We start from the raw sequence: 22,973 nt of genomic DNA, 5'->3' as shown, positions 1-22,973 counted from the left end.
TCCAGGATATCTCAGTTATGTGCTCTATTTGACAAAGCCCTCCGGAACCCAAACCCCTCGTTTACCTTTCCAGGGTTCTTCTGCTTTGCTCCCCACCACGAATGCTCTGACCCATCATTGTGGATGGGTCTCTGTGCCCTCTGCCTGGAACATGCTCCTTCCTCTGACTAATGCTGTCCCTGGTTTCCTTTGAGCGCCATCCAAAATCCCGCCTTCTCCAGGAAGCCTTCCCCAGCTCCAATTTCAGGGCCTTCTCTCTGTAATTTCCTATTTACCCTATATATACCTTGCTTTCTATGTATCTGCTTGCATGTTATCCTCCATGATTATAGACTCCATGGGGGCAGGAACTGGCACATAGCAGGAGCTTAATAAATGCTTATTGTGAAGATGAAACCCAGAGTCAGACAATAGCTTGCCCCTTCTCACAGCCAATGAATGACAGAAGCAGTTTCCTAGGTTTCCTGGGACCCCGTGTTCCTGCCCCCATTTTGTTACCTTCCCTTTCAGATACTGCCCCGCGATGCATCCCGAGGGGCCTTCATTATACAGACAATCCTGTGCGGGTGAGAATGTAGAGATGGCATTTCTTACACTATTCTACTTACCCTTCAAGGCTAATTCAAAGCCTTCTTTGACTGCTCCAATTCTCACTTTCGCCTTTTTTCTGATCTCCTAGAGTGCTCAGTGGTTGTGCCCTATAAAATTCATGACAAAACATCTTTTGTTATTGGGTTTCACCTGTCCCTTAACTAGAGGAAAGATGGCACAGTACAAAGAACAAGGACTGAGAACTGGGAATCCCGGTTCTATTCTCATTCCAAGAATGAAATTTGGGCCTCCTCAGCTTCCTCATCCGTAAAATAAGCCGGACTAAACACCTTTTAGGCAGGGCTTCTTAACTTTATGTCAGACTCTGGCGGGGAAGCCAGCGTTTGAAGGAAAAAACAATCTCAGAGGTCAGTGGGGAAAAAACCCAACCCACCTACTCTCTCCTTCTCTCCCCTCCAAACTCGTGGAGCCGGCTTAGCCCCGGCTTCCCGGAGGCCGAGGTTTCTCTAGCAGGGACATCTGGCGCGCCCTGCCCCTTCGTGTGACCCCGTTTTATGTGCTCCCCTTTCTGCATCCCCCGCAGGACCCGCTGGTTTGCAGGAAAACTGTAGAGCCATCTGGGAGATTAAGCCGCCACCTAGTGGCACGGGAGTGACTAGCAGCCTGTCTGAAGTTGACCCCAATTCAGACACATGCAGTAAGGGATGCTGGGGTAGGGAAAACATGGAACCTTTACTCCAAAATTGTTTTTATTTGGCTGAAAATAGTCCTGAAGAAACTCTGACATCAGGCTTAGGTACAAAGGAGGAGTTCCAAAAGGAAGAAGCACAGGGCAAAGCACGAATATCCTCGGGCCCACCTGGAGACCCAGAGGCCGCCAGCGCGCGGGCCTGTCCGTCTGTCCGTCTCGGGCCTCTCGGGGGCCGCAGTCCGGGCCCAGGCCCCCTACCGCCGGTAGCGGTAGCGCTTGAAGTGGAACCACAGCTGGAAGATGCCGTTGGCAAACTGGCAGCGGAAGCCGTGCCGGTGGGAGTACTCCCACTCCCGGTTGACAATCTTGAAGGCGATGTCCTCGTAGGGCGGCCCGGCGTGGAAGCGCAGGATGGCGAAGTCCTTGTTGTCCTGGCAGGCCTCCAGGAAGTACTCGGGCGTGGAGCGCTTGTCGATCAGGTCCGGGTAGAAGATGTTAAACTTGTAGCCTTGCACAATCTTCGGGGGGGGGTTGTCAAAGTCGTAGTGGGTCTGGTTGTACTTGTTCCACTCGAAGCCCGTGTGGACCCGGTTGAAGAAGCGAGGCTTGCGGGGCCGGTATTTGTCGGCCCACAGATAGGCCTTGCCGGTGAGGGGCATCTCCACGCTGAACTGGGCCTCGTCTGCCCCCATGCCCTCCTTGGCCCGCCGGAAGAAGATGTCCTCGGCGCTCTCGCTGGCGTCTCCTGTGGGACAGAGGGAGGCGAGGATTACGGGGCTTGCCCACGTGTGCGACAACTGGCTTTGTCTCCGGCCCCCTCTTCCCCAACTGCCAGGGTCCCCCCTCCCCGAAGCCCAGAGGAAGGCTTCATAAGCAGCTCGCTAGCACAGCTGAGCTTTGAGGAGGGAGGCGGGAGGAAGGGAAGAGAACGGGGAGGGAAGCCGAGCGCCCCGCCGGGCTCGCAGCGGGATCAGGGAACAAGAGTCCGGGACACACAGCTACAAGCTCGCACTGACCAGCGGGCAGCCTCGGCCCATAACCCCGCCCCCCACGGCCGCTGCTGACGCACCTGTCACCTGTAGCTGCTGCCGAGAAAGCAGCAGGCGCTGAAGGTCCTCCTCCACCTCCACCACGTGCGCGTCGAAGGGCAGCTCATGCGTGGTGAGCAGCCTGGGGCTGTACTTGCCAGCATCGTAGTCCTCGAGGCTCTGCTGGATCAGGTCCTCCTCCATCAGCACGGCTTCCCCCTCGCCCTCGCCGTCCCCCTCGCCCTCGGCCCGGGCCTCGCCTTCGGCCTCTGGCTCCTCGGAAGCCCTGGAGGTGGAAGGCCCCGGCTGGGCCTGAGCTCCTTCTTCAGGCTCTGACCTGGAAGCAGAAGGGGTGAGACGGGGGGAACCTCCCAGGCTCCCTCTCCCGGACATCTCCGTGCCTGCACCAGAGTCCCCTCCTCGCTGGCCCTCCCTTCCCATCACTTGGTGACTTCTCTGGGGAGACTCGTTCTCTCCTTGGATGCCCCGCCTCGGGAACACCCCCCCCCCCCCCCCGGGGTCACTTCCTATGGGAAGGACCGGGGGACCTGGATGTAAGGCTCAGACCCTCTTCTCCTAGACAGGGAGTAGGGTGGCCGCCCACATGCGGGGAACAAGTCCCTTTCGGGACTCCACAGTCGAGAAGAGCCTTAGATGGCGACGGATTGAGAGCACAACGGTGCAGGTCGGGCACGGGGCAGAGTCAAGGCAAACCATGGGCATGCGAGCGATTGGCGCTGATGCTCTGACTGCCTCGTGAGCCCTTCCCTCGGCCGGTCCGAGATGGCTGGAGAAGCAGGGCAAAGGAGGAGGAGGCCTTCAGCCCCCGCCTCCCCCCGGCGCCTGGGGAACACTCACCTCTCACTGGGAGATGATGGCTCTTTCTTGAGGATAGGGAAGAGGGGCTCGCTCTCGACGCCTTGCTCCTGCTTCAGCTTGTACAGTTTCTGTCGGAGCACATCCTGGTGGCGCTCCCGAAGCCTGGAACACAGAGGACAGAGTCATTCCTTGGCACGAGCCACGACAGACTGTTCTGAGGAGCTTTCCCTGCTCAGCTGCAACTGAAAACACGTCAGGGCCTCTGCGCAGGTGAAAGGGCACCCAGTAGGCAGACAAATGCTAATTCAGCATCTAATCTGCAGAAGCGTGAGGACATGGGGGCAGGGGGAGCACAGCCCCTAGGGGCGCTGAGACACAAATGCAGAATTATGTAGATCACACATTCCACTTCAGTGCGTCAGAGAAGTACAAAGGAAACTGCTCTCAAAGGCCTGAAGAAACGGCCAGACAACCTTGGGAGGCACCTTCCCTGTGTCCCGGGAAGACGGCCAATATCTTCATTGCCCACATCAGGTGACAAGAGGGGGCCAGGCAGGGGCAGATGGCCATCCCTTTGCAGGCATTTAAAGGCCACTGTGGGGAAGAGGCATCGGGCTCATTCATTTTGGCTTGGGAGGCCAGAATTAGAAATAATGGGTGGAAACTGCAGAGATTTCAGCATAAAGTAAGGAAAATATTCCTAGCAATTGGAGCCCAAACAGGGGAGGACAGATTGCTTCAGGAGGCTCCCTGGAGATCTTTGCAAAGTTTGGCCACTTGTTCTCATTCAGGGGCTAGATGACCACAGAGGAGATGCTGGGAGCTGCGCTTGGCAGGACCTAGGAGAAGAGGACCCTCCAGATGGGGGGAGCAAAGCACTGGTTGGGTGGGTTAGGGGCAGCAAAGGCTCTGTGTATACCCCCATTTAGCTGGAACATCAAGTATCTGGTGGGGGGAGGGGAGGGAGACTGACAGTGTGAGACAATGTGGCACCAAATGGTGGGGCCGGGCCCCTGGTGGGGCTCCTTCTCCCTCTGGAAGGCAGCTCTAGGGGCAGGTGACTTCTTTGTGGGTCTGAATTTCCTCAGAATGAGTCCCTCTGAGCTCTGAATCACTGGATGGATGACATTACACTCCATCCCTGTAGATCCAGAATGCTCTCCAAAAGATTTCAAAGCACTTGTGGGCAAGGCTGCCATTAATCAGCTTGGAGGAAGCCAAGTGGTGTTGGCTCTCCTTGGCCAATGCAGGGGAAGCAAGGTGGGCAGAGATTTTTCAGCATTCTGCCCAGAATCACAGCCGACTTTACCTGGCTGCTCCGAGTTGCAGCCCTCCCTCCCTCTAGCCTCTCTCACCTGGCTCTGGCCATGTGGGCCTTAAGCTGCTGCAGCAGGCTTTCCCAGTAGCCAATGTCCAGGTTGGGCCCCCCTGCCCGGATCTTGCCCTCGATGCCCTGGAAGATCACCTGGAGCTGATTGTAGGTCTTGCCTTTGAACACTGATTGTACATCCGAACTGACAGAGGCATTTACCCCTTCTCGACGCTCTCCTGTGGAGAGAGGAGAGAACCCATCACTGAGCTGGAGCTCTGCTGCCCCTCTACGTCATCACAGTGCTGTGTCCAGGGGCCCAATATTTCCCTTCTCCCCTACCAGGGTCCCGCAGACAGGGAAAGTTCCCCCTTTCTTCTCTCTGACCACGCTCTCCTAACAAAAGACGCTTTCTCTGCACCTTCTCCTCCTCTTGAGGCTGTGTCTTTTCAGTCTCCTCTGCTATCTTTTTCTTCTGTGCTGTGATTCTTGGAGATCTCATGAGCTCCCCTGTTAACCACCATTTCTATATATCCAGCTCTAGTGTTTCTTCTGAGTTTTAGTCCAACATAACTAATGGCCTAGGACATTTTAATTCAATATCACAGACATCTAAAATTCAAATATCTGACACAACTCACTATTCTTTTGTTTCCTAATTTTCCTATTTCTGCCAAACATACCACTACCTTCCCAGGAACTTAAGAATCACTTTTGTTTCCTTCCTCTCCCTCCAGCTCTAGGTCCAATAGTTTCCAAATTTTATTGGATCTAGCTCCCTTATTATAAGCAATACCTGATTCAGGCCCTCCTCACTCACAAGCTAGATTATTGCCTATCCCCCAATTAGTTTCTCTTCCCTAATCTATCCTCTTTAGAGATAATTATTCCAATTTTTTTCTATTTAAAAAAAAAATAGCTTTTTATTTTTCAGAATATATGCAATTCTTCTAAACATACTTCCATATTTGTCATGCTTTGTGAGAGCAAACAAACAATAACAAAAAAGGTAAAAGTACTATGTTGTGATTCAGTTTCCATAGCCCTCCCTTTGGATGTGGATGGCTTTTTCCATCCTAAATCTATCGGAATTGCTCTGAATCATCACATGGGGAATCCTTTTCCCTTTTTTATGATCTCTTTGGGATATAGACCCAGTAGAGGTACTGCTGGATCAGAGGGTATGCCCTTTGGGCATAGTTCTAAATTGTTTTCCAGAATAATTGGATCACTTCACAACTCCACCAACAATGCATCAGTGTCCCAGTTTTCCCGTATCCCCTCCAACATTCATCATTATCTTTTCCTGTCATCTTAGCCAATCTGACAGGTGTGTAGTAGTATCTCAGAATTGCTAGATAATTTACATTTCTATGATCAAAAATGATTTAGAGTATTTTTTCCATATGACTAGAAATGGATTTAATTTCTTCATCTGAAAAGTGTCTGTTCATATACTTTAACCATTTGACAATTGGAGAATGGCTTGATTTTTTATAAATTTGAGTCAATTCTCTATATATTTAAGAAATGAGGCCTTTATCAGAAACAGTGGTTGTAAAAACTTTTTTTGTTTTCCTTCTAAACTTACTGGCATTCATTTTGTTTGTACAAAGTCTTTTTAATTTAATATAAGCAAAATTATCCATTTGCATTTCATAATATTTTCTGCTTCTTCTTTGGTCACAAATTCCTCCCTTTTCCACACATCTGAGAGGTAGACTATTCCTTATTCTTCTAATTTGATTATAGTAATACCCTTTATGTCTAAATCATGAACCCATTTTGACCTTATCTTGGTATAGGGTATTAGGTGTTAGTCAATGCCTACTTCCTGCCATACTATTTTCCAGTTTTCCCAGAAATTTTTGTCAAATGATGAGTTTTTTCTTTGAATTTATCAAACACTAGATTATTATAGTCACTGACTATTGAATCTTATGAACCTAACTTATTCCTCTGATCTGGCTAATATCAAATGGTTTGATTGACCTCTGCTTTATAATATAGTTTTAGGTCAGATACCACTAGGCCACCTTTCTTTGCAATTTTTTTTCATTAATTTCCTTGAAATTCTTGACTTCGGTTCTTTCATATGAATTTTGTTATTTTTTTTTTTCTAAATTTCTAAAGAAATTTCCTGGCAGTTTGATTGGTATGACAGTGAATAAGTAGATTAATTTAGGTAGAATTATCATTTTTATTATATTAGCTAGGCCTATCCAAGAGTATCTGATATACTTCCAATTATTTAGATCTAACTTTATTTATGTGCAAAATGTTTTGTAATTGTGCTCATATAATTCTTGGCTTTGTCTTGACAGGTAGCTATCTAAATATTTTACATTATCTAAAGTTGTTTTAAATGGGATTTCAATCTTACTATTTCTTGCTGAACTTTGTTAGTAACATATAGAAATGCCGATGATTTATGTGGATTTATTTTATATCCTGCAACTTTACTAAAGTTGTTGTTTCTAGTAGTTTTTAAAGTTGATTCTCTTAAGTATACCATCATATCATCTGAAAAGAGGGATAATTTTGTTTTCTCATTACATACTTTAATTCCTTCAACTTCTTTTTTTCTTCTCTTATTGCTAAAAGCTAACATTTTTAGTAAAGTACTCAATAATAGCTTGGTGATAGCAAACAACCTTGTTTCAACTCTGCCCTTCTTAGGAATGCTTCTAGTTTGTCCCTATTACATATATTGCTTGCTGATGGATTTAAATAGATGCTACTTATCATTTTAAGGAAAACTTCATTTATTCCTATGCTTTCTAAGTGTTTTTTTTAATAGAAATGGCTATTGTATTTTATCAAATGCTTTTTCTGAACCTACTGACATATTCATGATTTGCTAGTCTGGTTACTGATATGGTCAATTATGCTACTAGTTTTTCTAATACTGAATCAGCCCTGCAAATCCTACTTGGTCACAGTGTATTATCCTGGTGATAAGTTGCTGTAATCTCCATGCTAATGTTTTATTTAAGATTTCTGTATCATTATTCATTGGGGAATTGGTCTATAATTTTCTTTGTTCTGGTTCCTGGTTTAGGTATCAACAACGTATTTGTGTCATAAAAGGAATTTGGTAGGACAGATAAATATTCCTAAAGAGTAGGTCTGACTATGACATTTTTCAGATTAAAGCTCCATTCGTTTCTTATTGCCTCCAAGAAAATATATAACCTCTTCTATACAACCCAGTTCCAACCAACATTTCCAAGTTTATTACAAAACACTACTATCTTTCATGTAGTTTGTATAGTTTCTCGCAGGTGACATGCCATCTTTTACCACTGTGTCCTTGCACAGGCTGTCCCCTCGTGTCTGAACTGAGTCCTTGTCCACCCCATCCTCATATAGAGCTCAGTACCAGGCCTCCTCCTTCAGGAAAGCCTCTTCTGCTCCACTCGCTGCTTCCTCCTGCCAAAACTGCCTTGCATTCACTCCTCCTCCATTGCATCTTGCTACATAAAGAGATCACCCTCATTTTCTTGTCATCACCCACAAATGTTCTATTTTCATGTTTGTGAATTCTCAAATTCTCTTACCTAATCACTACTGTTTTCATGACTCCACCACCCCTTTGTCTAATCCCCCGAAGTCCTCTTCTCCCAATTCACTGTGACCTTCAATCTCTTGATTTCTTCATTCTTTCTCAGGCGATCATAGCTGCACAGACCTACGTTCTCCTCCCTTCTTTCCCCTCACCATGACTTCCAATCCCTTGATCTTTTTAGTTCTTTCCTAGGCCATTCTCTGCTCTGGCTACACCCTTTTCCCTTTCCCATCTCAGCCTCATTATTCAAATAAAAAAAATCATTTCTCCAAATCTACTAATAAGCTCTTAACTGTCAGATCCACAGGCCTTTTCATCTTTATCCTCTTGACTTTTCTGCCAAAGCACAGACCTGAGAACATCACCCCCTTCCTCAATAAGCTCCAGCAGCTCCCTATCACCTTCAGGATCAAATACAAAACCGTCTCTTTGGCATTCAAAATCTAGCCCTTTCAAAAGTTACCATTATTCTTATACCTTCCTTTCGATTTATGTGGGGTGTGACACTGGACTCCCTGCATAAGACATCCTATTTCAACTTCCAGCATTTTCACTGGCTGTCCCCCAAGCCGGAATGCTGCTCCTCATCTCTGTCTCCTACCTTCAAATCCCAGCTAAAATTCTACTTCTACAGGTTTTTTTTCCCCGATTCCCCTTAATTCTAGTGTCTTCCCTTTGTTAATTATCTCCAATTTTGCCTGTATATAGCTTGTTTATACATAGCTATTTCCCTTGTGAGTTCCTTCTGTGAGCAAGGACTTTCTTTTGCTTTTCTCTGAACCCCCCTGCATTTAGGAGAATGCTTGGCTCCCTACATAGCAAGGGCTTAGTAAGTGTTTATTGACTGGCTGACTCGACTTTGTATATGTTATGAATTTATTTATGTAAAATTTGCTTCCCCTGATAGAATGTAAACACTCGAAGGGCAGGGACTGTTTCATTTTTGTGTCTGAATCCCTAGAGGATAGTACAGAACCTGGCACACAGTAGAAGCTCCATAAATGCCTTCTGACTGATTACCTCTTCTGGGAAGTCTTTCTCGACCCTTTCCCTGTGCAAGGTACTCATTCTCACTCTCTAATGAGCCCCTACAAGACTTAGTATCCTCTGTATCATTCATTTGGACACATTTTTATGTGCACTTAATAGTCAATACAATAGTCATCTATTGAGGCTATATGCTATAGCAGACATTTCTGGGGATCAAAGGTTTAGAGCTAGAAGGCACCTTAGAGATCAACTAGTCCAACCCCCTCTTTTTACAGATGAGAAAATTGAGGCCCAAGAGGGATAAGCAACTTACCCAAAGCCCCATAGGTAATACGTGGCAGAGGCAGAATGAGAACACAGGTCCCCAGTCTCCAAACTCACTGCTCACTGACCCTGAAGGCAAGAGACTCAAGTTCTAGTACAAACTCTTCTGTTAATTAGTTATATCTTGATCAAGCCACTTGACCTCATCTGTAAAAAGAGTGGGAAGGGATCTTTAAGAACCCTTCCAGTTCCCACAAATCTATCAGTCAAGGCTGTAAGTTCCTCAAGGGTAGGGAATGTCTTTTGGCTCTTTGTGTATCCCTCTGAACTTAGCACAGTGCCTGGCATACAGTAGGCACTTAATGTTTACTGAATGCATTGATCAACTGTGAGGTAAATTCAAAGATCTATCCCAACAGCTCCCCCCATTGGCCATAAGGGAAATAGCATCAATATGGGACCAATACCATTTCAAAGCTATTTTTAGTTTAAAAATGTCAAGGGCTAGGCAAAAACCTTAAGGATAATACAGTGTGACCCCTTTATTTCCATATTGGGAGGTGGGTGGGGTGGGTGAGAGGAACCACAGCTCGCACAGGGGACGGGACTTTTCAAAGATCACAGCACAAACCTGGCAGTGCTGGGATGGAAACCCAACTGCCTGTCTTTCTGTCCCAAGCTCTTTCTAGTGCACCCTTGTTTTAAAAAAGGAGCCCTGGGTACCCCCACTTCCTCCCATCACCCTGCCAAACCAAACTGATCTGGGCCTTTAGGGATGTGGGCCTGCCAGTTACCTGGGCCCTTTCCAGATGCCTCGAGCTTGCGGAGTTTGGAGATCTCATCCTCTGTTATGATGGTCATATCTCTCCAGAAGTCTACATTCTTGCCCTGTTCCAATTCCATGTATACCTAAAATTGGAAGAGCAAGAACACTTGTGATCCACTGCTGAACATCACCTAGGACCACCATCTCTCAGACTCATCTTGAAAGAGTGCAAGGAAGGCAACCAGTCAGGAAAAACCTTGGAAGAAGTGGATATTCAGCTGGGAAGTTTGCAAAAGGTGATTAGAGGAATAGCTTTCTAGGTTCACAGTACCAAGAGCTCAAGGAATGTCAGACATGACCTAGTCAAATCCTGCTCAGTCTCAGATGAGGAACATGAGGTCACTTGCCAAAAGTCTTTCAGAGAGAAAGCAGAATTGGGACTTGAGTCCCAAGAGCTGAACAGTGAGAGCAAAGGGACCATCCATCCACCATTTATTAAAGGCTCAATATATATGTACATAGTGTAATGTTAGGCTATGAGCAGAAGTTACAAAATTAATGTTTCTGTCCTTGTTTTGATAGAGCTTACAATCCAGCAACTAGGGTATGACCCAAATATGTAGTAAGTGGTAACTATAATGCAAAACAGAATAGACAAAACGGAAGAAAGACAACTTCCGAATTAGGAGATCTCCTGGGAAGACAGCACCTAAAGGATAAAAGTGAGAGAGAAATGAGAGGGAGGGTGAGGCATGTTAAATTAGGGAATAATGTGAGTAAAAGGGTGGAGAAAGCGGAGTGCTGCTTATGGGCTGGGACACAGACTGGCCGGAGATCACAAGGAGGGTGAAGAACAGCTGGGTGAGTTAGGGACTTTTCCTGAGCGGCATGCTTTGTGTTTTCTGTTAAGAAATGACCAGCAGGATGATTTCAGAAAGGCCTGGAGAGACTTACACGAACTGATGCTTAGTTAAATGATATTTACTTCATTATATACTTCAACAACAATACTATGATGATCAATTCTGATGGACTGGCTCTCTTCAACAATGAGATGAACCAAATCAGTTCCAATAGAGCAGTAATGAATTAAACTAGCTATACCCAGTGAAAGAACTCTGGAAGATGAATGTGAACCATAACACAGAATTTCCAATTCCTATATTTTTGCCTGCCTGCATTTTTGATTTCCTTCACAGGCTAAAAGTACACTACTTCAAAGTCCGATTCTTTTTGTACAGCAAAATAACTATTAGAACATGTATACTTATATTGTATTTAATTTATACTTTAACATATTTAACATGTATTGGTCAACCTGCCATCGGGGGGAGAGAAGAGGGGAAGGAGGGGAAAAATTGGAACAAAAGGTTTGGCAATTGTCAATGTCGTAAAATTACCCATGCATATAACTTGTAAATAAAAAGCTATTAAAAAAAAAAAAAAAAAGACTGGTTCCTGTGCGGCAGTGAGGGGAAATACCTGAATGTCCTCCAGAAGGTCTTCCATGTCTGACACTGTGAGGCCATTGAGGAAGGTGTAGGGCTCGTGCATCTCCACAGCCAAGTCGTCATCCTCTGCACTGATGTACTTGGCCAGGAGGTCGATGGGCTTGGCCCGTCCATCCCTTATACGGATTTTAGAACTGCAAACAGCAATGAAGGGAGTTAGTGGTTTCCAGTGATTATAGCCAAGAAGACTCTGGTGTCCAATCATCATTTGAGCTCCCAGAGCACACATGTGGCCAAGGTGAGAGGGCCTATGAGATGGACAGATGGAAAGGAAGGGCCCATCGAAGGAAGCCAAGGGCCAAGCCTTTCTAGCTGGGTGGTTGGAGATGAGTCACTCAATGTTGCTACAGCTCCCATATCTACAAACTGTCGTAATGACTGCACCAGCTACCTTACAGGGCCTGTGAGCAAAGTACTTGCTAGCCATAAGACACAGTAGCAGTATAGAGCCATTTGTATAGCCTAAGGATGTGTGCTTGCAGCCACAATCTTCATAAACTGGAGGGAATCTGGGTCAAAGGGTATGCCAGCTGATCAGGGCTCAGGGACAAAAAGGGGAGGGGGGAATAAACATTAGGCTCTGTGCCCTTCTTTCGCTGCCCCCACAACTTAGAAACTAATGAGAGCTTGACTACCTAATAAATGGCATTTAACCTTGAGCAGGTACTCCCCCCGCAGTGCAAAGATAGTACAGAAAAGGGTAGGGAAGAGAAGAGCCCACAATTTCAGCTGCCTTTGGTTTCTTGAGCCTTCTCTTTGTATTTTTGGACCTCGAGATCTAATAGCTGAGCCCTTAAAGCTATCTGCTTGAGGTTCCCTTAAATCCTTGCTAGGCTTATACTGGTGCTCCTCATCTTGATGAGGACAAACCCTCCATCTTTCCCTTAACTACTCAATAATGTTTTATCTTTGATGTGGCAACTCAGGAAAGATGAAGGTCAGCCTGGTCAGGGCTGTGTCTGTGAGGCTCAGACTACTTTGGACATTTCTCCCTTCCACCTGCCAGCCCCAGACACACCGAAGCTTGGCCTGTTGAAGGTGAAAGTTGTCTTCCTGCTCCTCCCAGGTCTTGAAGTGCTCTGCCTCCTTCTCCCTCTGCAGCATCTCCAGCTCTTGTTCCCGCATGGCTTTTTCCCTCTCTCGCTCCAATCGCAGCTGTTTTACCTGGGAAACGGAAGAGGAACCATCATGGAGAGATGGTGGTGGTGGAGGGGATGGGGAAACTTAGGAGAGAAAACCAGCTATTCTTAGGAAAGAAATCCAAAAAGAGGGAGGGCTAAGTGACAAGAGACTGTGCTTCGTCCTGGCAGTGGGGCTTGGCTGAACTCCTACCTTCTGCAATTCTAGTCGATTGTCTTCCTGGATTCTCTTGTTTCTCTCTTTCAGCTCCTTCTCTTCCAGGTGGCTGATCCCCTTCTTCTCTAGTGCCTGGAAAAGACAAACACATAACCAGCTAAGTTCCAGTTCCGTGTCTGCAAAGAACCTACACAACTGCTGTCTGCCAATTCACAGGAAGAGTATAGTGATAAGGAGGGAAGGATCTTAATATCCCCTTAGCTTTATATTGTGCTAGTCATGGGATCACAGCACTTAGAGCTGGGAGTGACTGTTGTAAATCAAAGAAAGCAATCCTTCCATTTTATAGAAGAAAACATGTAAGGATTTTTTTTTTTTTTTAAGATTTGTTTGTCTGAAGAAAACTCCCAAGGTTTCACAATAATATGTGCCCAAGCAGGTTTTAGGAATCCTGATTCTAAATTCAAAGTTCCTTCCATTACACTGGGAGTACTTTTCTTGGATCATGAACCTAAAATAAGGTTTTTAATGCATAAAACACAAAGGAAACCAATCATATGGAAATAAAGATATAATAATGTAACATTGCTCTCTTTCAAGCTCATGGGTATCTTAATCTATCCATGGACTCGTTGGGGTCTGAGAACATAAGATTAACCTGTATATTACATTGTACTGATTTTCAAAAATAAGACTCTTTCATGAAGTCTTCCTAAATCAATTAAAGGAGAACTAAGCACTCCCTGACTCCTAGATAAGAACTGCCATGGTTCTTCTTCCTACCCACTTCTACCTCCACCTACACCCCCTTCTTGCTCTGAGCACAGTAACCAATCACATAGTCCCTGTGACTCCTAAAACCAAAGCTTCCATTCTTGGCTACCCTTTTTCCTATTTGTGTTGTTTTCTTCTACTAAGATTTAAGTTCCTGGAGGGCAGGAGTGTCTCTCTTTTAATATTTATATCCCCAGTACTTAGCATATAAGTGTCCATTCACTGAAATATATTAAGGTCTGTTGTGGAGATTATTAGGATTATTTTGCTTGTGAAAACTAAGACAAATTGGATATTATAAGGAAATTTCAGCTTGATTCAAAGATAAACAATCAGAATTATTTAAAAACAGATGAGGCTGCCTTGGGAGATGGTGAGTAAATCATTACTAGAAGTTGTTACATAGAGGCTGGATATCTACTTGCTGGTGGATATTATAGAAATCTTTGTAGGGAGAGTTAAGATTATATGATATGGGGATCTCCTTTGACCAGGGGTTCTATAAACGGCATGGGGTTGACGGGTGGAAGGATGTAAAAGATATTGTGAAGGAAGATTATAAAGAATTGAGTGACTATAAAAAATTGAGTGGCCAGGGCACATGGAACAGTCAATGTACCAGAAGTGAACCAGCAAATAGCAGGAAGAATCATGGAATGAAGTCTATCCTCTGTCAATGACTGGCAATGTGGCCTTGGGAAATATATTTCTCATAATATGTAAACTTCTGCAAAGTGAGGATTGATTAATTCTTGTATTTGTGCCCCCTGGGACCATTACAGTACCTGGCCCAGAGCTGGTGTCCAATAAATGCTTATTGATGGGTTCCCCATTCTGAACCACAATTACTCTATTTATTAAAACAGACTTCTAGGTAGGATGGTGTCTGGGTCTCTGCTCACTGTTAATGCTCTGACTTGCTCTCCTTACAAAATTGCACGGTTACACATAAAGGGAAGGCTGCAGCCAGCCCCTCACCTTGTTCCATATGAACGTTCCCAGAAGATTATTGTCTCCAAAGGGATTATCGGTATTAGTATAACCCATATATTCTTCACCCCAGCCCATCTTTTCTCTCTTCTTCCGTTCTTTGGCCTCTTTCTTGGCCAGTCTCCGGGCCCGTTTCTCCTCAGGTGTCTCAAAGGCCTTCATCAACTCTTCTTGCTGCTTTTTCTCTTCCTTTAGCCTCCGTCGTTCCTGGAGGCTCAATTTCTTGTCTAGGGCTTCCTGTGGACTCTGAGAACGGGGTGGTGAAGGTGATGCTGAAGAGACTGAGGAGGTAGATGATCTGGAATGACGATGTCTCCTCCTACGCCTGCTCCTGTGACCCCTCCGTGACTCACTCCCAGAATCTGACTGGGAAGGTTCCCGAGATCGGGGCCGTGACTTTCTTGGACTTCTATGAACCCTTTCAGAGGTCTGATATTTCTTTGCTTTTCTCCTATGTCGCTCTTCCTCAGAATCTGATCTGTGGAATAAATCAAAACATCTTTCACCATGAAAGACATCAAAGGTTTTTACTGACTCTACAAGCTCAGCTTCTAGATTCTGTGACATTGTAGATAGCAGGCAGAAGAAAGACTTCTCACAGGGAATCACAGATCAAAGAATATTAGAGAGAATATGTGTATAATTGAAGATTGTCTAGTCAAACCCCATTATTCCACTGTCTAAAGTATAGAAATGCCAGATCCCTAGACAGAGATGGAATATACCCCACAAGAATGAATGTATGTATTTCTTGCCTTCTCAATGGGTAGGGAAGAGATTGGAGGAAAGGAGAGAATTTGGAACTCAAAGCTTAAAAAAAAGAATTATTATTATTTTAAAAAGAGTATATATAACTGCATTTATGAAAACATAATCAAAAAGATTTTACACTGAAAAGGGATGGAGAGAGAAAAAATTGATAATATATGCTTGCAGTATGGGCCATTGGAAACAGCTCCAAATTTGGCCTAATGAAGACCTAATTCCAACTCAAGATTTTTTCTAGCTGTGGGACTCACTTGATCAAAGCTTCAGGTTCCTTATCTGAAAAATGAGGCTAATAATAGTACCTCCTATGGAGCACTGTTTTGTGGACCAAATGACATTATGTACATACACTGCTTTGCAAACCTTAAAATACAGGTTAAGTATCATTATTTGTGTAATAGCCAGATACCACAGATAGCTATAAGGCAGGAAAATGAATAGCAATTAAAAAAAAATCAGAAATTTTACAGAAGAAAAAATCCAAGAAAGGAGTCAGCAATAAAATTCACAGCCTTAGTTGTCTATATGCCAGTGCACAAAATAGAGATCCTAATGCAAGGAGTTAAATTTGAACCACAAGGTATGACTGAAATTTGGTGGGAAAAGATTCATGTCTAGAATAGTGTTCTCAATGCATGTGCCTTACTTGAAAAGGATTGGTAAAAGTAGGGGTAAAGCAACACTGGATATTAAGTAGATAAGAGTCTTATGAAAAAATATAGGAAGAAGAGGAAACATGGCAAAGTGTATTTCTATACAGATCTACACAGGCAAAAGCTGAAGAAACATTGTTACTGCATATATTACAGACCACCTGCACAGAAAAGAAACAAATGTTTTGGTACAAGGATCACAAAGCTGGCATGAAGTCATGAAAGTAGTGATGGGGGCTCCAACTTCCTGGATGCCTGTTAGCTCTCTGCCCAAAGCAGGGTTGCTAATAATTTGACTAGTCTTAAGAATAACTTCACCCTCAAAAAAAAAAAAAAAGGCAAATCATTATTGATCAGAAAAATACAAATTAAGACAACTCTGAGATACCACTATACACCTCTCAGATTGATTAAGATGACAGGAGAAACTAAGGCTGAATGTTGGGGGTGTGTGGGAAGACTGGGACACTGATACATTGTTGGTGGAATTGTGAATGGATCCAACCATTCTGGAGAGCAATTTGGAACTATGCCCAAAGAATTATCAAACTGTACATACCCTTTGATCCAGCAGTGTTTCTACTGGGCTTATACCCCAAAGAGATTTTAAAGAAGGGAAAGGGACCCAATTGTGCAAAAATGTTTGTGGCAGGTCTCTTTGTAGTGGTGAGAAACTGGAAACTGAGTGGATACCCATCGATTAGAGAATGGCTGAATAAGTTATGGTATATGAATGCGATGGAATATTATTGTTCTGTAAGAAACAATCAGCAGGATGATTTTAGAGATGCCTAGAGAGATTTAACTGATGCTAAATAAAATGAGCAGAACCAGGAGATCGTGGTACATGGAAGCAGCCACATACAATGGACGTAACTCTTTTCAACAATGAGATGATCCAGGCCAATTCCAATGATCTTGTGATTTAGAGAGCCAGCTGCACCCAGAGAGAGGACTGTGGGAACTGAGTGTGGCTCACAACATAGCATTTTCACTCTTTTTGTTGTTGTTTACTCACATTTTGTTTTCTTTCTCATTTTTATTCTTTTTTGATTTGATTTTTTAAAATTAAGCTTCTTTAATTTTCAAAAAATATGCATGGATACTTTTTCAATATTAACCCTTGCAAAACCTTGTGTTCCAATATCCCTCCCTTCACCCCATCCCCCCTTCCTTAGAAAGCAAGTAATCCAATATATGTTAAGCATGGCAAAAATATATGTTAAATCCAATATATGTAAACATCTATATACAATTATCTTGCTGCACAAGAAAAATCAGATCAAAAAAGAAAGTAAATGAGTAAGAAAACAAAAATGCAAGCAAACAATAACAAAAAGAGTGAGAATGTTATGTTGTGATCCACATTCAGTTACCACAATCCTTTCTCTGACTGCAGATGGCTCTCTTCATCACAAGATCATTGGAACTGGCCTGTTGTTGAAAAGAGTCACTTTCATCAGAATTGATTATTATATAATAATGATGTTGCCATGTACAATGATCTCCTGGTTCTGCCCACTTCATTTAGCATCAGTTCATGTAAGTCTCTCCAGGCCTCTCTGAAATCATCCTGCTGGTCATTTCTTACAAAACAATAATATTCCATAACATTCATATATCACAGTTTATTCAGCCATTTTTCAATTGATGGGCATCCATTCAGTTTCCAGTTTCTAGCCGCTATAAAAATGCCACAAACATTTTTGCACATGTGGGTCCCTTTCCCTTCTTTAAGATCTCTTTGCGGTATAAGCCCAGTAAAAACACTGCTGGGTCAAAGGGTATGCACAGTTTGATAATCCTTTGGGCATAGTTCCAAATTGCTCTCCAGAATGGTTGGATCAGTTCACAACTCCACCAACAATGTATCAGTGTCACAGTTTTCCCACAATTCCTCCACCATTCATCATTATATTTTCCTGTCATATTATCTAATCTGAGAGGTGTGTATTGATACCTCAGAGTTGTCTTAATTTGTATTTCTCTGATAAACAGTGATTGAGAGCACATTCTCATATGACTAGAAATAGTTTCAATTTCTTCATCTGAAAATTGTCTGTTCATATCCTTTGACCAATTATCAATTGGAGAATGGCTTGAATTATTATAAATTAGAGTCAATTCTCTATATATTTTAGAAATGAGGCCTTTATCAGAACCTTTGAATGTCAAAAATATTTTCCCAGTTTACTGCTTCCCTTCTAATCTGATTTTTGTTGTGCAGCAAAATATACACATATATTGGATTTAACATATTTTTAACATGTTTAACATATATTGGATTACTTGCCACCTTGGGGGGAGGGGAGATTTGAACCACAAGGTTTTGCAAGGGCAAATGTTGAAAAATTATCCATTATTAAGTTTTGAAAATAAGAGGCTTTAATAAAAATAAAAAAGGGAAGTGCTGGTCTTTTTGTCTCTGGTCTTGTTCAGGCCACATGTGGAGTACTGGATTAAACCGTGGGCACCACAACACTAGTTGCTAGAGAACAGAAGAGGGCAAGGATGGTGAAAGGCCCTCAATCATTTCACAAAAGAATCAGCTGAAGTGGGGATATTTACCTTGAAGGAGAGGAGATAATGATCTTCCTAAATCTGAAAAACCTGTAAGACCTATTCTACTTGGTTCCAGAGGTATAACTAGGAAAATTGGGTAGAAATCTGCAAGGAGACAAATGTTAAACTTGATGTCAGGGGAAAAAAAAAAACTTTCTAATGATCGGGGCTATTCTCTAATATAGACCTTCAATGAAAGACTGGATGATGATATGTTTGTTTGATATGCTGAGTTCTTGTAAAGATATGAGTTGAACTCAGTGGTCCTTTCCAACATCCACAAAGGGGAAATTGCCTGTCACGAGATAAGTCCGTACCAAAGTCAGCAACAGACATCCAGTTTCTTGACCTTTACTTCAGTGATCCCCACTGCTGTGCGTATTTGAACAGGTCCATCAAGATTGTTGCACATTCCTCCACATATTTATTAGGCCAGAAGGGGATAAAGACTGGACCTGTGATTTCATTAGTTCAGGGGACTAATGAAATGATTTTTGGTGAAGTGATTCTTTCCCTCTACCAATGTGAAGCTTTGGAGAATTGTCTAAGGGCATTGAAAATTTAAGTCACTTATCTAAGGTTACATATTATTTGCTAGAGATGAGACCTGAACTCAGGTCTTCCTAGCCTCAAGGCTGGATCTCTATCCACTATGCTATTCTGTCTATTAGATGACAATTGCCACTTTCTTCCAAATCAGCATGAATCAAGATAAGATATTAAATCAGAAGAGTGTCTGAACCATCCTAAATTGTGAACGAGGCTCCCCATTATCCCTGCAACAAACAACCTATCTCACTGCCCTATGTGTAAAATTCAATAATTAAGTATCAGAATATCGAGGCTGAGATACCTTGATCTGGGGGGAGTCAGAATATCGAGTCTGAGATGATACTGTGATCTGGGGGAAGCCCTGATTTGAGGAGCCATAGGTTCAGTTCTCAGAAAGCTATTGAAGGGGAGAAAATTAAGAGCACTGTTACCTTCTGGAAGTCCCAATTCTGAGGAAAAGATATAGTTCCTGACCTCAGGGATCCCCTAATTTGAGAGAGAAGGCAAGGTCCTAAACTCCAGAGGAAACATGACCTTACCTGAACTGTAGAAAAAATAATTTTTAAAGGGGAGAAGTTACAATCAGAAATGAAAGTGATGCAAGAACAAAAAGATCAATAGAAAAAGCTAGCCCTTTTAACCTCAAGCAACACAAATGATTACAGTTGAACAACCCATTCTCAGAGATTTTTAGCAAAATATTTTAATCTTCTTTCCTGAAAGATCTTCTAAATTGCCCAGTAAAGTATTTTTGTTGAAATAAAAATTAATTTGACAGCTTTGTGGAGGATGGATTAGAAAGGAGGAAGAAACTGGAAATAAGATTGAGAGGTTGTTGCAGTAGTCCACCTAAGGTGATAACAGCCTGAATTACAGTGTTACCCATGTGAAGTGGACAGACCTAAGACAAGCTGAGAAGGTGGAACTAATATGATTCAACAATAACTGGATATGGGGAAAGGAAGAGGAGTCAAGGATAACTCCAAGAACTATGCCGAAAGGGCTATAAAAATATACATACCATATGACCCAGCAGTGCCATTACTGGATCTATATCCCAAGGAAATCATAAAGGAGGGGGAAAGGATCCACATGTGCAAAAATGTTTGTAGCAGCTCTTTTTGTGGTAGTAAAGAATTGGAAAATGAGTAGATGCCCATCACTTGGGGAATGGCTAAATAAGCTGTGGCACATGAAGATAATGGAATATTATTGTTTTATAAAAAATGATAAACAAGCTGATTTTAGAAAGACCTGGAAAAATTTACATGAACTGATGCTGAGCAAAACTAGGTACATTATACACAATAACAGTAAGAATGTGCAAGACCTGGTTCTTGTTTCAGTGATCCAAAACAATTCCAATAGACTTTGGACAGAAAATGCCATCTGCATCCAGAAAAAGAACTAAGGAGACTGAATGTAAATCAACACATGCTATTTTTTTTTTAACGTCTTTAATATGTCTCTCATGTTTTTCCCTTTTGCTTTGATTTTTCTCTCCCAACATGATTCATAAAACAATGTGTATTAAAAATAAATTTACTAGGGGAAAAAAAAAAGCATAACTCCAAGACTGTGAACTAGGATGGAAAGGAGAGTGGAGCCGAACCAACTAAGTAGGAACCAATTAGTTTAAAAAGTTGTGGTTTAGGGCAATTTACATTACCCTAATAATAATTTATTATTATTATTATTAATAATAATAAATTAGATGCATTTACATTAGAAAATGATGAATTTGAGGGACCTATGGACTATCAAGGTGAGTGTTCAGCTGACAGATGACAACACAAGAATGAAATTCAGGGTAGAGATCTGGGAGTCACAGGATGGATCTAGAGCTTTAATTTTACAGATGAGGAAACTGAGGCTCAAGAAGATCAAATGGCTGGTCCATAGTCACAGAGGTATAAAGTAGGTAAGGTGAGATTTGAACTCATGTCCTTTAACTCTGATTCAGTATTCTTTCCAAGGCACCATGCTTCTTGATGTTGGGTTCAAACCCTGGAGAAGTGACATCCATTTGGTGATGCTGGGGCAGGAAGAATAGTCCTGTATTGGAAAGGCTGTCATGGTGGGAGGACGGATCAGACTTGAACCGACTGGTGGGGGCAGAGGCAATGGGTAGAAAGAGCAAAGCAGTAAATTGAGGCTTTCCATCTACTTTGTAACTATCAAAGCTGTACAGAAAAAGTGAAAGGTGGTCTCGAGGGGCAAGTTTCCCTCCCCTGGGAGCCTTCCAGCAGAAGCTCGAGCCTGGTTTGTTGCAGAAGGGAATTCAGGTCCACATTTATTAGGTGGTTTCAGGTCTCTTCCAACTGAGACTGTGTGAACTCCTGAAAGTTGAGGAGATCCCTGGGAGAACTCTCATAATTGCAAAGCTCAAAGCCTTCTATGTGTTCCCTATTATTATTTGTAGCAGCTTTTATACAGGTCTTATGGTTTGCAAAATGACTCATGGATACAATGTTATCACATCCTCACCACAGTCCTGAGAGGAGTGTGCTGATGTCCCTATTTTAGAGTTGAGGAAACCGAGGTAGAGATTTCGGTGAAGTGTCCAGGTTATGAGAGTTACTGAGTGTTTGGGGCTGAATTTAAATCGGGTTCAAACCATTTTAGGTTTAGCGATCTAACCACGACTAGTGACGAGGGGAGCCCCGAAACTCTAAAACTCCTTCAAGGACAGGTTCTCCTGGAATCCTGGCCTCCGTTAAGGATCCTGAGAGGGAGGGCACCATCCCCATTGATAACCCTACTGATTAAGCTTCCCATTTAATTAAAGAGACTCATTCAATTCTATTCAATTCCAGCTCAAACTCCTTCGGGAGAAGTCCTGGGCTTGTAGCAAAAGGCTTCTATTATAAAAGAGCCAATTTTAAACTCACTCCTCAAAGTGGACCTAACATGCCATGCCATGCCATGCTATGCTATGTTATGCCAAGGAAACTTCTGCCCGCTGAAATAATATCCTCTTTCAGCGTTACCCTTTCTTTAGGTCCCTCACTTATTTCCCTAATAAGACTTTACATCTCTCTGTCCGGACCTTGCCACTAAGGAATTCAGCCTTTCTATTCAAGCATAGCAAAGACTGACTTCCCAATGCCAATAATAAACTTCGTTTACCAGTTCAGCTTTTCGGGTTCGTAAATTCCTTTAGGAAGAACCTCTGCGCCGTCAGAGTTCCCCAAACTCCCTACCTTGCGCCGATCCTAAAGGGGATTTAGGGGAGCCAAACCACATTTAGTTCCCTGAACCCCGAACCTGTCACTAACCTCATTATTTAACTCTCTGACCACCAGGAACCCTAATACCTTTATTTTGATTCCCTGAATCTAATCTCATCACTAGCAGCTCACGCAGATCGAGGAGGGTCTTACAAAGCAGACGTAGAGACAGAGGCGCGCGTGCACCTTCCCTCCCCCATTCTGCTGAGAGCAGACCCACCCCCCTGGGAGTCCCGAGAATCAGACACACCCACCCACAAACCCACATCCGCTGAGGGCAGATCACTCCTGACCCGGCCTCCAGCGATCCCCCTCACCCTGCTCTCCGCTCCCGGCTGCGCCGCCGCCGTCGCCTCTTTCGCCCCTCGCTGCTCTCGTGTCGCCGCCGTCCATCGCGACTCCGGCTCCGGCTCCTGCTCCGACCCCGGCTCCTGCTTCGGCTCCGCCGCCGCCTCCGGCTTCTGGGGACCGGGGAGCGCGAGCACGAACGAGACAGCGAGCGACAGTCCTGGTTCCGACCCATTAGCTAACCCGGATACAACCTCTAGCCCCGCGCGCCTCAGAGGAAAGAAGCCCTCGGGCTGGGGAGGGCCTCCTTCTCTGTCTGGCGCAGAACGGGGCTGCCCAGAAAGAGCCGGTTTACTAAAATA

General features: G+C 43.7%; 1 protein-coding gene across 1 annotated transcript; it reads right to left on the bottom strand.

Moving 5' to 3' along the window:
- Positions 1 to 1,283: 1,283 nt before the first annotated feature.
- CACTIN (cactin, spliceosome C complex subunit) lies at positions 1,284 to 22,889 on the bottom strand. The gene is made up of 10 exons (XM_051971963.1): positions 22,641 to 22,889; positions 14,547 to 15,036; positions 12,831 to 12,926; positions 12,517 to 12,662; positions 11,470 to 11,632; positions 10,016 to 10,130; positions 4,446 to 4,638; positions 3,130 to 3,252; positions 2,313 to 2,608; positions 1,284 to 1,988 (listed from the first exon to the last, which is right to left on the bottom strand). Exons 1-10 carry the CDS (start codon positions 22,844 to 22,846, stop codon positions 1,498 to 1,500), a joined length of 2,319 nt encoding a protein of 772 aa, XP_051827923.1. The 5' UTR covers positions 22,847 to 22,889; the 3' UTR covers positions 1,284 to 1,497.
- Between the last annotated feature and the right edge of the window lie 84 nt (positions 22,890 to 22,973).

Source organism: Antechinus flavipes, chromosome 1 (assembly GCF_016432865.1).
Source record: "Antechinus flavipes isolate AdamAnt ecotype Samford, QLD, Australia chromosome 1, AdamAnt_v2, whole genome shotgun sequence".
In the NCBI taxonomy this organism is placed as follows: domain Eukaryota; kingdom Metazoa; phylum Chordata; class Mammalia; order Dasyuromorphia; family Dasyuridae; genus Antechinus; species Antechinus flavipes.
Note: the sequence above shows the minus strand (reverse complement) of the source record. Positions and strands in the feature narration are given on the sequence as shown.

Bases quoted from the DNA above. Each gene is read 5' to 3' on its own strand.
- CACTIN (XM_051971963.1), bottom strand. From the start codon at position 22,846: ATGGGTCGGAACCAGGACTGTCGCTCGCTGTCTCGTTCGTGCTCGCGC. The intron at 12,663-12,830 runs GTAGGAGTTCAG...TCCGTTTCCCAG, and splicing joins ATCGACTAGAATTGCAGAAG to GTAAAACAGCTGCGATTGGA. The intron at 2,609-3,129 runs GTGAGTGTTCCC...TTCTGCTTCCAG, and splicing joins CCATCATCTCCCAGTGAGAG to GTCAGAGCCTGAAGAAGGAG.